General features: G+C 49.5%; 1 protein-coding gene across 1 annotated transcript; it reads left to right on the top strand.

The window, feature by feature from the left end:
• The first annotated feature begins 263 nt into the window (after nt 1–263).
• Nucleotides 264–16,339, top strand: LOC135814021 (zinc finger HIT domain-containing protein 1-like). Its single transcript, XM_065327066.1, has 7 exons — nt 264–451; nt 2,210–2,368; nt 4,776–4,825; nt 5,540–5,578; nt 6,470–6,588; nt 14,329–14,409; nt 15,400–16,339. The coding sequence occupies exons 1-7, from the start codon at nt 415–417 to the stop codon at nt 15,419–15,421; spliced, it is 507 nt and encodes a 168-aa protein (XP_065183138.1). The 5' UTR covers nt 264–414; the 3' UTR covers nt 15,422–16,339.
• The last annotated feature ends 645 nt before the right edge of the window (nt 16,340–16,984 follow it).

Raw genomic sequence — 16,984 nt, 5'->3', positions numbered from 1 at the left:
TCCAGTTGGAGACATAACGCAACGACTCCTACAATAGACCTGATTTTTGGTTCGTTGTTGCGACAGTACAAGCCGAGCCTGTTACCACTGGTTACTTTCCAGCTCCAAGCCAAGGGCAAGGCAGAGGTTGAGAGAGAGGGGCCTGGGAGTGGGACATTCTTTTTCAGCAATTTGGGGGGGGGGGGGGGGAGGGGATCGGGATCATGACGTGTGTTCATTTTTGTTTTCCTGATGACGTCACTTTGTTTTCAAAAATTAATTCAAATCCAAGCGATGCAATACCAATAATATTGCAATGGTTTGTTCAAATGTTGTTTGGACAGTCACTCATCATTATTTTGACTTTGAATTTGGGTATTCGCCTCCTTCTCCTCGGTATTGAGTTCCTATCTGCTTGGCGTCACCGATGAAGTGATGGAAGATTTATCCTCCGGTGGATCTCGTCACTCAGGTGAGAATACAGTTTCAACACAACATTTGAAACTTCTCACCCTTCATTTCCACAATTTTAGTTTCGAGTATTGTTATGAATATACGGATAGCCTAAAGCCAAAGTAATGTGCCTTCGGCGTGTCTCCGGATCAAACATAGAGGGAAGAGCTCAGTCGTCAGAAAATGTTAGAGATGAGCAATTTGATTCAAATGATTGGAGAGTAGTCTGGCTGTTTTCTGCAGCTTCCGGTGATATCTCTTGCAAATAAGATATGGGTTATCGCCAAACGTCCACCACTCGGTTCACGCTGCTATTCACTAAATTTAAATTTAAATGCTTTGGTCCATGATCATCATCAGGAACGATGAATAGGTGGGGAAGGTGGGTACCGGAGTGTTAGCCTCACCGGGGTCTAAGCCGCACCAGGGTCTAAGTGGCACCGGGTTTTAAGCCGCACCAGGGTCTAAGCCGTACCGGGGTTTAAGTCGCACCGGGGTCTAAGCTGCACCCCCTGGATAATCGCTATTCAGACATGCCACCTGGCTGCTGCTTAGTATAAAGAGTACATACAGAAGAGTGTGCAACTCTGCAGCTCGTCTAGTCCACGGCGGAGTTTTTTTTGCTGACATCGCATTTTTCAGGACTCCTGATGCATGGGGAAGCAGTTGTCTAGCGGATGAAACAAATCGGAGAAACATTTTGTTTGTGGAAGGAATTGAGCGTAGTGCTGGAGGGTGTGGGGAAAGTTGGACTTAGAGTGTTGACTGGCAACGACAAACCAAGATACCGTATATTCTCTATTATAAGCACAGGTCTCCATTACTAGCACAGTCTCTAATACTAGCACACTGTGAGCACCTTTCGAAACATTATAAGCACGGTCTCTATTATTAGCACGGTGTTGGTGGAAATCAATGCTGCATGCATGATATGTAGCATGTATTTCTTCTCGCTCTCTATGGATTCATTGGTTGAAAAAATATAAGCACTGTCTCCAATATAAGCGCGGTCTCCAATATAAGCACGGGGTAGAGGGATGTTGAAAAATATAAGCACGGCGCTTATAATAGAGAATATACGGTAGATGGGATTGCAGCTTCTCCATGGGGTTGCTTGGCTCTTGCCAGTCTTGGCATAATTATAGGCTTGCTAGCAGCGTTCGCAGATCATGTCTTCTGACATCTTATGAATGAGGGCATTGCATTGATGATCCAATGGTCGGTATAGGGAACAGTGCACTGTAGCTGTTGCCACCATCCGTTGACTGCCAGTGACGCTGTCGCTGGCCCTGCTGTGGACGCTTGCCATTTGACACTGTCACTGGAGACTCAGGCGATGTCGCTGTTGACGTTGCTGTTACCATCCATCTTGGCATCAAAAGCTGTAAACATTCCGCTCCTAGTATAAATACCGTATTTTAAAAGGGAGTGTTTGCATGTTGAGAAATCGATCCATTCTTATGGTTGATGTGACTGGAACTGTGGTGGCTGCGACCAGTTTTAAGTTCAGACATTCCCCATTTTTTCTTATTCTGCACTGACTGGCTGCGTTCGATTATGCACTTGAATCGATTCATGAATCCATTCGCATGCATTCAAGTCGTTCGATTTTCATGTCATGAGCCCCGGAATCGATTCGGAATCCATTCATTCTATTCACATGGGGTGATATGAATAGCGCGAATCGATTCGCTTGCATAATCGAATGCACTCACTGAGTGGCATGCACGGAGCTACCATGGAACTTATTACGATGTGCCGCCTATTGTCTGTATAGCGCGTGTCAAGGACAACGAGGTGAGGCGTGTTCTAGACGACGCTACCCGATCGCGTCGGCAACGCAGGCAGCTGGAGAGCTTGGAGAGGGACAATTTCCACGAGGACCCGCACAGCCAGTTTGTGCAGAAGAAGCTGCCATCTTTCAGCGATGGAGAAAGTAAGTGCACGTAACAGGCACCTTGGAGTACTAGTACCAGAAATGCAGAGCCTGAGAACGGTCAGCCCGGATATTGAACACCCTCTGCTCAGCACGGAGTGTTTTGCAAAATCCCTGTTCTAGCCAGTGACTACTGTAATTTCACAAACTTTCGGTGTACTTTTATTTTCGGTACTTTCGGTGCGTCTGTTTCATACCTAAATTTTCAATACACCGAACGAACACTAACACACATAATCCAATAGGGAACTGCTCCTCTGTTCCTAAAATTTCCGTTCACCTAACCTGGCCTTTCACCCTCGTACTGAAAATATGGAGCACCTAAAATTTCTGAAATTAGAGTAATCTGTAGTGGAAGGCGGGGGGGGGGGGGGGGGGGGGGGGTGTAGGGGGCTGTAAAGACTAAAGCAGAAGTGTACAATAGTTTACTTTTGAGATACACACAGTACAGTGAAACTTGCTAGTTAGAACGTACTTCCAGGGAATATAAAATCTGCGCCGAGATACTGTATGTCCTGGGTCTCAGGACTGGAAAAGGGTATGCAGTGCCTTTGAAAATACTAAATAGTACAATCATGTACTTTATATCGGATGCAAAGAGACAAGTATCGTATTTTCTGGAGTATTCGCCACACTGGATTTTTTGTCACAAAATACAGACATCTACCCTGTTTATCACGGTTAATTTGACCATCCAAGGATACTAGTACCTTCTACAGTAGAGTGCCATTTATCCGCACCCCTCGGGGCGCGGGTTGTCTCCATTGGTGTTCGGATTCATTCATTCAGACTCTACTTGAAGGATTCTCCAAAAGTGAATGGAGTCACCAGGAAGGGTGGATGAGATGAAAGGGAAGTGAAAAGGGGCAAGGATGAGAAAAATGTTCAGATAAGGGAGCAGTCACACAGCTATCTAAAACATGCATATTCCCACATGTTTTCGCCATTTTTCATTCTCTTTGGCAGTACAACAGGAACTAGGTGCACTCCAGCTCCTCAAAATGACACTACGATATGATTGGGCGCCGTAAAACACTTCGCCGAATAACACTTAGGCTGGAAAATGGCCCAGATGTAAGAAAAATCCAGGCTAGATTTGCAGATCTAAGAACACCTGTACTACTACTGCTTTATACGTGATGTAATCGCATCGCATGATGCTCTCCATGATCACGGAATAAGAACAAAATAAACAAAACGACTAAAATTTGAACATTTTAGAACAATGTCAGGCTGCACCTTGAGCCCATCCGTTTTCCGGCGCCCAATCTTACTGTATCGGTATGCATTTTGACTACAACCTGTTGTACCGTATTATCTCTAATATAAGCACGGTCTTTATTTTTTCAATGGACCTCCACCCCGTGCTATTATTGGAGACGTTCCTTTATTGGAGACTGTTCCATTATTATTTCAACCTCATTTCAGAGGCATGTTGCCATGCCAAATTTATATGTCAGACACACATTTCAGGGTTTTTTTCGCCGGTACAGATAATGAATTTACACAGTGTGCTTATATTGGAGACTGAGCACTTTATTTTTTGAATGCCGCCCCAAGGTGTTCTATTATTGGAGACGTGCTATTATTGGAGACTGTGCTTATATTAGAGATAATACGGTAATACGTCTTATGCATCGCTTGAATGGTGCTCTGAGTGGGGAAAATCGGGAAAAAATCGAAAAAAGGTGCTACTTTGTTTATCCAGCCCGACCAGGCGATCTGGATAATTGATCATCCGGATAGTTGACGTCCGGATAATCGGCTTTCTACTGTACTAGTATTTCTACTGTACTAGTATTTATATTTCACTGTACTTTTTATCAAGTCATTTGACCTTGCATAGTGCAGTGCTGGTCAATGGAAATCTGATTGTGTGAGTCCAGTACGCACCTGACGCTGCGCAGCCCTAGACCTGTGAACACTGGCATTCAGAATGGTGCAGGGCGCAAACTTGACTCCTGCGATCGGATTTCATTGAGCAGCACTGCAGTGCGTGCAGTCAGATTATTATGGCTGTTGGAAGTATGTTGAACTGAGATTTCACTGCGCTATATCCCGCCCAGCATTGTAGTCCATTTCTCCAGCAAGTGAGCAGGCCCAGCGCTCCATTTGGCTCTCCTCTCCTTCTTCGTACTGCCGCCTGACGATGACGGCAACAAACGGACTCGTCCTCTGCGTCTCGGGTTTCGGCACCACGTTGCTGCTGTCGTCCGCAGTGCATGCATAAGAATGGTGTGTGTACGCAGCCATGCACGCATGCACAATGCCTTGGCCCTTGGGACCAAGAAAGTTGTTTTGCGGTCAGATGAAAAATGACGGTTGGTCCGGTGACCCGAAACAACGAATTGATTCTGGGTGGCCTGACTGTTTTCTTTGTGTTGTTGCAAACATGTGTTTTCGCCAGCACCAAGCAAGAGCAAGAAGAGGCAGCGTGCAAGTAGCCAGTTCAAAATGGTGAGAATTCTCCTCTTTGCCTGCGTATGGATGTTTGACAATCGTATGCGTGGTTTAGCCAAACACATAGTGATACATGTGGTGTATGATGTAAAAACCATGTACATGCACGTCAGTAACATGTCATACCGGCACATTTATAGTGTAGTCCAGTAACCACTGTCAAGATGGCCGCTCTTACAAGGCGATCGCCTACTAGGAGCAAGGGATGTTATTTCCAGTCGAATGCCCCTGAATAAGGAGACCACCTGCACACAGCGACCCCATGTTGAAGGCTCCTTGAGCGGTCGCCTTAGACAGGTTTCACAGTATAGTAACTTTCCAGCCTGGATGTTCTTAAAGTTTTGGTGACTTTCTAGCCTGGATGTTATTCGGTCGCCACACGAGATGAGCCAAACTCACACCAACAACAGGCATGTGAGGTTATGCTATGGGCAATGAAAGACTCCCACATTACCGCTGTATCTACTACGTCATGTACTAGTGTCATCCTAATCAGCTGTATTCTACAATTGTAGGCTCACTGCCAGCTGCTGCCTTGCTAGATACTGATGGGTTTTCGGGGAGAACGGGAGGGGGCTGTGTGGCCAGGAGTCGCGGAGTGCAGGCACGCCATTATTGTTCTTACAAGTAGAAAATCTCTCCCTGCCGTTGCAAGCTCTGAGCTTCTCTGAGTATCTTGCCTGTTTCCGGTGTGCCCATGTCTGACTGCAGAAAGTTCGCAAGAATTTTGCAGGCCTCTTGGAGGATGTGGTAAGCGATTGGTCCTGCTGCAAACCAACCATATTTCTAGTTACTTTTGGACATGCCCTATTCACTGGCTGTAGCTGGTGTATGATCTTGTATCGTAATAGCAAGAGTATAATTATAACCCCCCAAAAGTGTGCAACTCTGCATATGGGGTCTCCGACGGCGAAAACTCACATCACGTGTCTCAGATGCGTTCGTACTACGTACAAACGAAGGATAGCGTGCGCGCAATCTGAATATCTGCCATGATCATGCTGGGGATTTGCATACCCGCAGTGAGTTTCTGTCAGAGAGTGCTTTTTTATTACTCCGCTGCTCGCTAAAAACGGGCGGGAAACGTACAACTGTGACACTGCACCACGTGATGTGAGTTTTTGCCGTCGGCGTACCCCATAGAAAGGGTATGAGGAGTTGCTTACTCTTGGGGGTTTTATATACTCTTGGCAATAGGTCTAGCAATCAGTGTCACACGATTAGGGTCACACACGTCTTTCTTCTCTTTCTCAGTCTCCTCCTAGCCTCTTTTTTATTCTCCTGGGTGGTTACCAACAGCCAGTGCATGTCGGAGTATGTGGTGCGATGTCTGCGCGGGGGGGGGGGGGGGGGGGGGGGGAAGGGAAAAAAGACCAAGAAGTAGGGACTCACTGACCAGAAACAAACCACTTCAAAATAGCTGTGCGGTGTAGACCAGGCTGACTAGTGGCGGTCAATTTATTTTGCCTTGCAAGCTGTCGAATGGGGCAATTCCAACACAAGTTGCTTTGGCTTTGGCTGTAGCATAACTCTCATCGCCTCCGGCGATAGTCATCAAAGGTCGAAGTTCAAGATCAAGGTGTGTGTGTGTGTTTGTGCGTATGTCTGTCTGTACATCTATCTACATGTTATCCCGTGTAGCAAGCCCAGTACCAGCAACAACCGCAGCCTGGGGAGGGAGAGCGGAAGAAACCGACATACTTTACTGCTGCCGCACCATCGCCTCGGCTTCCCAAGAGACGGTTTTGCTCAGTTTGTGGGTAAGCTTTACCAGTACAGGTCGAGTGTGCGTGACAATCTTCCGGCCCCTACCAGAAGTACTTGTATGCCATGTAGTGTAGTGAATATTGCGGAATGGCTGTTCATTTATAGCACTTCCCTGATCCAAACTCACCCTCTGTAGTGGTACATGTGTACTATACCAGTATGAATGTGTACATACCTTACCTATAGCAGGCATGCAATGTGTACGTGTGTGTGTGTGTGTGCGTGTGTGTGTGTGTGTGTGTGTGTGTGTGTGTGTGTGTGTGTGTGTGTGTGTGTGTGTGTGTGTGTGTGTGTGTGTGTGTGTGTGTGTGTGTGTGTGTGTGTGTGTGTGTGTGTGTGTGTGTGTGTGTGTGTACTGGTTACCCCAGCAAGTGTAGGGTGTGCATAGGTAACTGTCTTGGCCGTTTTATGTCGATGTACTCCATGTGGTGTAGACCAGGTGTGCATTGGTGGTCGATTCACATGACTTCGCCAGTTGTGTGGATTAGACAGTTATCTGGCGCAAGTCTTGATCTGTCTCATTCAGATCCTGTTCGCTATCGTTGCTATAAGAGAAAATCTGTGGATGCACATCAAGTGCATTTGCAGATTTGCGTGCTTCTCTTGCGACGGGCGTATACATGGTACATGGTGTGTGTGTGTGTGTGCATGCGTGTGTGTGTGTGTGTGTGTGTGTATGTGTGTGTGTGTGTGTGTGTGTGTATGTGAGTGTGTGTGTGTGCTGTGAACACAAGAGACTTGAGATGCAGTGCTGCCAAACCGTCCGATTTTTCGGACAGTGTCCGATTTTTGAAGGCTCTTCCGAAATCCGGTCCGAAAAAGGAAACGTCCGAAAAGCAGCCAAAATTATCAGTGATCAGTACTTTCCTATGCAGAAGTCCTGTATTTTCACTTTTCAGCGCAACTGAAGGCACAAATCACTGTACTACTACTACGAGTCCTGTAGCCCTTTTTCGGCTGTGGAAGTTCAAACTATTAGTATTACTTGAGAGTTGAGTAACATGCCTGGGTACATGATACTGTACAGTGTGTGTTGGAACGTTCTCCATTTGTTAGTGTTTGTCTTCGTTTAACATGTATATTACTCAGTATGTCGTAATTGGACACTGCTCGATTATTCTTACCTCGTGCGTTTCACTATTTGTAACGTGGCTCCTCTGCTTCAGTTTTCGTTCTATCTCTCTGGCAGGGGCAACCACCACCCGTCTGGTGGGTGCCAGCATCCTCCGGCAGTTGCGCTGGGACTCTACGATACATTCTTGTTCTTCGATAATTAGAAATCTGCCTTTCTAGTTCTTCGCTGTTTGAATTATTATTTATTTGTGTTGTTTCTTGCGGCACTCGCTTTTGTGTAGATTTGACCTTTTTGCATGTCCGCGTGAGTACAGATGACATCATGCATTATTTTCTGTCACGTGTTTTGCTTTGAGCGTGTCGTTCAAGATGTTTGAACTGCGCCCGCTGGCCGATTTTCTTTGCTTGCTGTTTAACGTTTTCTTTGCCAGTCAAGCGTGGGGACGCTACGGTGTCGTCCTTCTTGGCTGTGTGTCCGGTACGGGGCCGGGTACGTGCGTCCCCAGCTCTCCGTTCTTTGTTCTTTTTGAGTTAGATTCTTCAATGGTTTTTTGAGAACATGTTTGGTAATACAGTCTTCTAAATAGTTCGATGCTTCCAATGGTTGTGTCTGATGCAAGTGTGGTGGAGCTCAGTACTCAGCAGTGTGCCAAGTGCAGCAAGAGCCATGCCACAGCAGAGTGTCCGGAATTCAGGGCGCTGACAACCAAGCGCCGCTGGGACCTGGTCAAGCGTGCCAAGCTGTGTAGCTGTTGTTTGGAGCATGGACACTGGGCGCGTGAGTGCCAGAAGCTGGAACGTTGCCACTGTGGAGAGAGGCACCACTCACTTCTGCACTACAGCAAGTCAGTGCAGCCACAAGCTGCAGCGCAGAATCCAGCTACGATGCGACCAGCAGCTACGGCACCTCGGCAGGAAAGTTCTCACCATGCTAGTGTCAGCGTGCCGCAGACTACCGCTTTCGCTACCGTTCCAGTGAAGATTATTGGCCCAACTGGCAAGTCGGCAATCTGTACGGCCATGCTGGACTCAGGCTCGACTGCAAGCTTCATACGGGAGGATGTAGCCCATGAGTTGGGCATGGCAGGTGAAGTTCACATGTTGAATACATCCACGATTGGTGCGCAGCAGACCTCCGGCTATCGGGAACTGGTCAAGGTGCAGATGGAATCCATTGATGGAACAGTGTCATACCCGCTCAAGGCATGGGTATATGATCGTGTGACCAAGAAGACGCAGGTCGTCGACTGGAGCCGGTACAAGTCCAGCTATGAACATCTAAAGTTCATAGACTTTCCCGAAATCACCAGCACCACGGTCGACCTCCTGATTGGTCTAGACGTCATTGATGCCCACGCATCACTCGCGGAGTACAGAAGCAGCAGCGGTGGACCAATTGCCCGCAAGACGCCACTGGGATGGGTGTGTATGGGCCCAACGCCCAGTGCACCCAGTGATGACGAGTTGTCTGTCAACTTCGTGCATGCTTTATACGGCGAATGCAGCATAGACGGCCTGGTCCAGAATTTCTGGAATCTGGAGGCAGTCGGTATGAAGCACGAAGGCACCTACATCACCCCTGCAGAGAAGCTGGCTGAGGAGATCGTTGAAAAATCCATCAGCTTCCATGATCAGCGAGTCACCATGGCAATCCCATGGGTCCACAGCAACGGCGAGCCTGGTGTCACCGCTAATCGCGCCATGGCGGACCATCGCCTGCGCATGCTAGAGAAATCGCTGGACAAGCGTCCAGAGCTGAAGGCAGCATACGGCAAGGTCATCCGTAGCCACATTGACAAAGGCTATGTGCGCGCAGTGTCGGCAGCAGAGGTTGAGGCAGATGGCGACGACCAGTGGTTCCTGCCGCACTTCGCCATTGTACGAGACGACAAGGCCACCACGAAGGTACGTGTCGTCTTTGATGCTGCTGCCAAGTATGACGGCACGTCGATCAATGAGTGTATGTACCCTGGACCCGCTCTGCAGAATGACCTAGTGAAAGTGCTTCTGCGGTTCTGCAAGGAGCCAGTAGCGCTCACGGCGGACATTACCGAGATGTTCCTGCAAGTCGTGCTGGCTGAGCAAGACCGCCGATATCATCGCTTTGTGTGGGACTCACGCGTATACGAGTTCCAGAGGTTGGTGTTCGGCATCAAGGCGTCTCCGTACCTGGCATGCAAGGCGCTACAAGTGGTGTGCCGCAAGACAGCCGACAAGTACGACCCAGCCATGTTGCAGATCGTTGACCGAGACATGTATGTGGATGATCTGCTGCACTCTGCTGTCTCCGTACCGGAAGCCATCCGCACACAGCAGACAGTACAGGACATCCTTGAGCAGGGCAGCTTCCACCTCCGCAAGTGGCTCAGCAATAGCTCGGAGGTGATGGACGGCGTACCGGAAGCTGACCGCTCACCGCAGCTCGTAGCTAGCATCAATGATCATGATCACTGTGCGCTACCATCAGTCAAGACGCTAGGCGTGATGTGGTCGGCAGAGGATGATACCTTCGCCTTTGAGTTCAAGCCGCCCGCAACAGAGAAGCTGACCAAGCGAGCCGTGCTGAGTAAGATGGCATCTATATTCGACCCACGTGGACAACTAGCTCCCTTCACGATTCGCTCTCGTGTCATGTTCCAGGAGCTGTGCATCCTCGGCGTGGGCTGGGATGATCCACTGGACGCTGAGCACACGCGGAGATGGACATCCTGGTTTAGCGAGCTGGGAGATCTGGCGCTGATCCGTGCGCCGCGCTGCTTCAAGTGTCCGGGTCGCGAGTCGTCTGTCGCTACATTGTCGCTGCACGTGTTCACGGATGCTTCAGATGCCGCCTACGCCGCTAACGTGTACGTCCGTGCTGAGTACCCAGACGGCAATGTGCGAGTGACGCTAGCACTCGCCAAGGCGCGTCCATGTCCCATTAAGAAGATGTCGATCCCGAAGCTGGAGCTGAAGGGTGCTGTGCTTGGTGTTTGCCTGGCCAAGACAGTGAATGACGCGCTAGATCTGCCGCAGGCTGATGCCACCTACTGGTCCGACTCGATGAACGTGCTTCACTGGGTGAGAGCACATTCCAGAAAGTTTAAAGTCGACGTGGGCAACCGGATAGCTGAAGTACAAGAGTATTCAGCTGGCAGCCAGTGGAACCACGTTCCTGGAAAGCTGAACCCAGCCGACAAGGGCACCAGAGGCTTGACAGCAGCCCAGCTAGCCAGTGATTCAGTATGGTGGAACGGCCCTGAGTTCCTCGTCCAGCAGCACACTGAGTGGCCGTCTCGTCAGATAACCGTGCCAAAAGAGTTGCCCGGAATGGTAAAGCGATCGCAGGTGATGGCGTTCGCTGTGCAGCAAGTGTCAGCGGAGGTGTTTCGTCTCCACCCCGACAACTACTCGTCATGGAAACGACTAGTAAGAGTGACGGCCTGGTGCTACCGTTTCATCAACCGGTGTCGTCGACGTCATGCTAGCATGAGAGGGGATCCGGAAGCAGCGAGTGCAGCAGTCGACTCTGTGGAGCTGAAGTCTGATGAGCTCCAGCGTGCCGAATGTCACTGGTATGCGATCGCACAAGCAGAGAGCTATCCCGCTTCGTATCGGCAGCTGACGTCAGGGAAGTCCCTTGCAGCGAATGACCCGCTGCTACGGCTGAATCCAGTGCTCGACAAGGATTACCCGTGTGTGCTACGCGTTGGAGGTCGTCTGAAGACTGCCAGCCACTTGCCTGAGCATACCCGGCATCCGATAATCTTGCCACAGCACCATCGGATTACTCAGCTGATAGTCGACGCCGAAGATCGCAAGTGTGATCACAGTGTTGGCCCAAACCACCTCTTGGCAAACCTGATGCTGCGGTTTTGGATCATCCGTGGCAAGGTTGTCACACGATCTCACCGTGCACACTGCGTGCTCTGCAAGAAGAAGTGGGCCACTGTGGCTTCGCAGCAGATAGCACCGCTCCCGCTATTCCGAACAGCTCCACCGTACCGGGCATTTTCAAGAGTGGGAGTTGACTATGCCGGTCCGTTCCGAACAAAACAAGGACGTGGCAAGACCCAGCTCAAGAGGTACCTCTGTGTCTTCTCTTGTTTGCAATCTCGAGCCTGTCATTTCGAGATGGCGTATGGCCTGGACACCGAGTCGTTTCTGCTGGCATTCACCCGTTTCTGCAAGCGCAGAGGCGTGCCAGCTGAGGTCGTGTCAGACAACGGGACGAACTTCGTCGGTGCAGAGCGCGAGCTAAGAGAAGCCGTTCAAGCGCTAGGTTCTGATGAAGTGGCCGCAAGTATGGCCAGCCAAGGAGTTCACTGGCGCTTCAATCCGCCTCTCGCTCCGCACTTTGGCGGCGTATTCGAGTGTGTGGTCAAGGCAGCAAAGCGCGCAATGATGGCAACTCTGTCCCAGGCCAATCTCACTGATGAGGAACTTGTGACTGCCATGGTGAGTGCGGAAGGCCTGCTCAACTCGCGTCCGTTGACCGCTGTCCGGACTGACGTGGATGACGCCGCACCGCTAACACCGATGCACTTCCTAGCTGGACAGTGCGAGCTGACTCTGCCACTCGAAGAAGTCGCTGAGTTGCACCCACAGCGTCGTTGGCGGCTCCTCCAACAGCTCCTACGCGAGGTATGGCGGCGATGGCTTCGAGAAATAGTGCCTCGGCTGAATGTGCTTCAGCGATGGTCTCGACGCAGCCGCAACATCAAGCCCGGTGACATTGTCCTCTGCATGGACAAGTCTACTCCAAGAGGGCGTTGGCCGCTAGCCAAAGTGATAGAAGTGTTCCCCGGATCTGATGGGTTGGTCCGTGTAGTGAACATCAGAATTGGCGCCAAGCAGTCCAAGCGGCCGATAACGCAGTTGGTGCCGTTGGAAGTTGAACCCATCGATGAAGGTACCGGTCAGTATGATGATCTCACGACTTCCGATTAGTCTGGAGTCGTTCGTGAGAGGGGAAATGTTGGAACGTTCTCCATTTGTTAGTGTTTGTCTTCGTTTAACATGTATATTACTCAGTATGTCGTAATTGGACACTGCTCGATTATTCTTACCTCGTGCGTTTCACTATTTGTAACGTGGCTCCTCTGCTTCAGTTTTCGTTCTATCTCTCTGGCAGGGGCAACCACCACCCGTCTGGTGGGTGCCAGCATCCTCCGGCAGTTGCGCTGGGACTCTACGATACATTCTTGTTCTTCGATAATTAGAAATCTGCCTTTCTAGTTCTTCGCTGTTTGAATTATTATTTATTTGTGTTGTTTCTTGCGGCACTCGCTTTTGTGTAGATTTGACCTTTTTGCATGTCCGCGTGAGTACAGATGACATCATGCATTATTTTCTGTCACGTGTTTTGCTTTGAGCGTGTCGTTCAAGATGTTTGAACTGCGCCCGCTGGCCGATTTTCTTTGCTTGCTGTTTTCTTTGCCAGTCAAGCGTGGGGACGCTACGGTGTCGTCCTTCTTGGCTGTGTGTCCGGTACGGGGCCGGGTACGTGCGTCCCCAGCTCTCCGTTCTTTGTTCTTTTTGAGTTAGATTCTTCAATGGTTTTTTGAGAACATGTTTGGTAATACAGTCTTCTAAATAGTTCGATGCTTCCAATGGTTGTGTCTGATGCAAGTGTGGGTTTGCGAGGGAACCGGTGAACCAGTGTGTGACCACACTCATGCATTCATTACAAAATTCATGACAACTTCGGGGGTGCCATATCGGTTACCATGGCAACGGAGCGATTTATCATGGTATTTTGGGCGATATTTTGAATTCTCTGGAAAAAATTGCCAAAGAGAAAAAGTCGCACCATGTGGCCAGCCTTGGCGGTGACGGGTGTCCGATTTTGGGCGAAAATTATTTGGCAGCACTGGAGATGGCATGCAGGAGTCGGTATGCCACATGCATGTAGCCCGTGAAGGGCATGGTGAGCATGTGCACTCCCTAGCATCTTTCAGCACGCGAACGCTTTGGTGAAGCAGTGTCTGCTCCAGAGCCGGGTAATCGACCCGGTTGGGCGGCACTTGGACCCGGTTAAAAGTATAGTACCGGGTCACCTGTGACCCGGTACTATACTTTTCTTTACACGTTCGAACTTTGAAAGGACTGACTACATGGCTTGTACCGGTGTGTGCACGTGCTCAGTTCGAGCTTGATCGTTGAGGTGTTGTTTTTTGGAAATGGAGCCTACAGCGAAGAGGCGAATCCACAGGCCCTTCTTCCAGGACTCTTGGTACATGTGTACCCGGCTCCGACCCGGTTGAAATGGTTGCGCCAGGTACACGTGTACCCGGCTGTCCTACAATCCTAGAGCAGACACTGTGAAGTACACTACTAGTACTAGCCTAGGGATCACGGCTCAGTGTCTGCTGTGAAGCCAGAATCGGGTGTCAGTGTGCAAAGTTCAATTCTAGCTGTAGCAATAGCTGTATACATGCGGCTGTACAGAGTAATTTCTATTTCAAACCTACATGTACTTGTACTACGTACTGTAAGTACGAGCTGGTTCAAGAATATTTTGGCCGTGCACCACCACCACCACCCCCACCCCCTTGTTTGTAGATCAGCTACGCCATTGTGCCATGTTACACTGCGGAAAACATTTTCTCCAGCCTTTCATTCACTGTGTTTATGGGGCCTCACTCTGTCTTTGTCATTTCCCTGCTTGTTTTTCCCAGGTTCCCGTCCACGTATACATGTCCGTCGTGCGGCGCACGCTACTGCTCCTCGCGCTGCCAGAAAACCCACCAGGACACACGGTTAGTGGCCAATGGACCCATTGTGCAATGACCTAATTTGCACCATAAACACCCTTCAGGGCCTTCACAGCCACCTGGGCATGGTCGTCTGGGGTGTTGAACAGTGCAGTCCTGATCCCAGCATACTCACAAGCAGTACTCATACATCCATACTTGGCAATGCGTAATGGGTCAATTGGCTGAACTTGTACTACTGCTGCCTGCATGCACTCTGAGTCACTATGTGCATGTATGCACTTCAAATGCAGTGAAATCTGTCAAGGCTACCACTCTGATAAGGCGACCGCCTGTCCCAGGGGACCACTACAACTAAGACCAGGGCATGTTATTTCCATTCGAATGATCCTGAATAAGGAGACACACAGTGACACATCTTGAAGGTCCATTGAGCGGTCGCCTTGGACAGGTTTCACTGTCGGTACAGTGTAGAGTAAAACCTGCCCTAACTGGATGCCCTGCCTTAAAAAAAGAAAAGTAAATTATCGTATCCGTTCCCGAAGGGAACTCACGACGGCCGCTAACACCCGATAAACCCTGCCTGCCCTGCCTTGGTACAGCGGAAACTGTCCTGATATGAACGGATTCCGCTTGATCCAGGTATGCGCGTTCAATCCACAGCACGTTGGTGCATGAACATTTGTCCGGTCAATACAGGGTTCCGCTTGGTACTGGGTCTGACAAACACAGGTTTTACTGTACTTTACAAATAGCACAGAACACGATGTAGCCCTGCAGTGGAACTTACAACCGCTATGTTCATTGCGGGTGGCCCCTCAGATTATGCTCTTTTGGAAGGTTTCATTGAGCAGGATGTGTGATTCGTAGTACATGTGACTTTAAAAGTCTCGGTATAATACTCACGTACATGTAGTTCATAAACAAGCGATAGATCAATGAAGTTAGTTCAACTTATTATGCCACCCCAAGAAGCTTGGAAGAGTATTAAATGATTATGTATATGCATGTACCTGCTCCTTCTTCGGTGTTCAGATGTTTGAAATGGACAGCATAGAAGCCGACAATGCCGTCTTGTTCTTGTCAGCATTGCGTCGCCAACGTGCTTGACCTAGCGTACTCTTCGACGCCGGTTCCAGTTCTCCAGCCTCATGGAAACCGCACCAGGTGGTAGTGTCACATTTCCCGGGCCTATTTGTGTTCATTTGTCAAGCGTCGTCCTTTGCTGACATTGCCCAAGTAAGTGAGTGTAGAACTTGGCTGAGTTGACCTGTACTACTTGACTGTGTGTCACACATGGCATCATTACTGGCTGGTAGCAGTCATGTGACACCCCATCTTTTGAATTTCAGCACTGGGGTGTGCGTCGCCGCCACTACGGACTCAGCGCTGTCGTGGTGGCATCAGCCAAAGCGTGGCTTCGCTTGCCACCACGATAACCAGTGTGGCACACACACACCACCACGACCACCACGGTGTTGGCCACTCAGTCCCAGGTTATGTTGTAGTCACCCGGTCCAGGTGTTCCGGAGTAGCAAGCAAATGTGTATGTTGTTGCTACTGCCACTCACCGCTGTTACTGGGTATGATGCTGTTGCTGCTGGCAGTGACCATGCTCATTGGTAATACTCCTGTATTCCCTTGCTGTACTTGAGTGATCCATGGAGGTCTAGAGCCAAGTGCTTACTGTTCAGGCATTTTAACTTCTCGCCTGTATCAAGTGCCATGCTGTACAGGACTACAGGTACACTGGAGCTTAAACTAGACTCCGCTCCGCTCTTCCCGTGCTGTTTGATGTTAGCCATTGATGGTAGGCTTTATTTTGTCAGTGGTTTGTTTGCCGGGTGTGCAGGATTTAGTGCCACCTATTGCCTTAGCTGAGGTAACTTAGTTATGATCTGCGCTGTACTGTACCTGCTCATGCCTCTTTCACTCCTTTTTTTCATTCCAAATGTACCATTCCTCTCTCCTTCTGGCTGGACCGGATGTGTTAGTCATAAACTAAGCCATGTCTGTGTGTGTGTGTGTGTGTGTGTGTGTGTGTGTGTGTGTGTGTGTGTGTGTGTGTGTGTGTGTGTGTGTGTGTGTGTGTGTGTGTGTGTGTGTGTGTGTGTGTGTGTGTGTGTGTGTGTGTGTGTGTGTGTGTGTGTGTGTGTGTGTGTGTGTGTGTGTGTGTGTGTGTGTGTGTGTGTGTGTGTGTGTGTGTGTGTGTGTGTGTGTGTGTGTGTGTGTGTGTGTGTGTGTGTGTGTGTGTGTGTGTGTGTGTGTGTGTGTGTGTGTGTGTGTGTGTGTGTGTGTGTGTGTGTGTGTGTGTGTGTGTGTGTGTGTGTGTGTGTGTGTGTGTGTGTGTGTGTGTGTGTGTGTGTGTGTGTGTGTGTGTGTGTGTGTGTGTGTGTGTGTGTGTGTGTGTGTGTGTGTGTGTGTGTGTGTGTGTGTGTGTGTGTGTGTGTGTGTGTGTGTGTGTGTGTGTGTGTGTGTGTGTGTGTGTGTGTGTGTGTGTGTGTGTGTGTGTGTGTGTGTGTGTGTGTGTGTGTGTGTGTGTGTGTGTGTGTGTGTGTGTGTGTGTGTGTGTGTGTGTGTGTGTGTGTGTGTGTGTGTGTGTGTGTGTGTGTGTGTGTGT

The sequence above is a fragment of the Sycon ciliatum genome, chromosome 4 (genome assembly GCF_964019385.1).
Source record: "Sycon ciliatum chromosome 4, ocSycCili1.1, whole genome shotgun sequence".
In the NCBI taxonomy this organism is placed as follows: Eukaryota; Metazoa; Porifera; class Calcarea; order Leucosolenida; family Sycettidae; genus Sycon; species Sycon ciliatum.
The sequence above is the reverse complement of the archived record's forward strand: the minus strand, read 5'-3'. Positions and strand labels throughout refer to the sequence as shown.

Coding starts and splice junctions, on each gene's coding strand:
- LOC135814021 (XM_065327066.1), top strand. CDS start 415: ATGGAAGATTTATCCTCCGGTGGATCTCGTCACTCAG. Junction 2,369..4,775: donor ATCTTTCAGCGATGGAGAAA/GTAAGTGCACGT, acceptor TGTTTTCGCCAG/CACCAAGCAAGAGCAAGAAG. Junction 5,579..6,469: donor CAGGCCTCTTGGAGGATGTG/GTAAGCGATTGG, acceptor TATCCCGTGTAG/CAAGCCCAGTACCAGCAACA.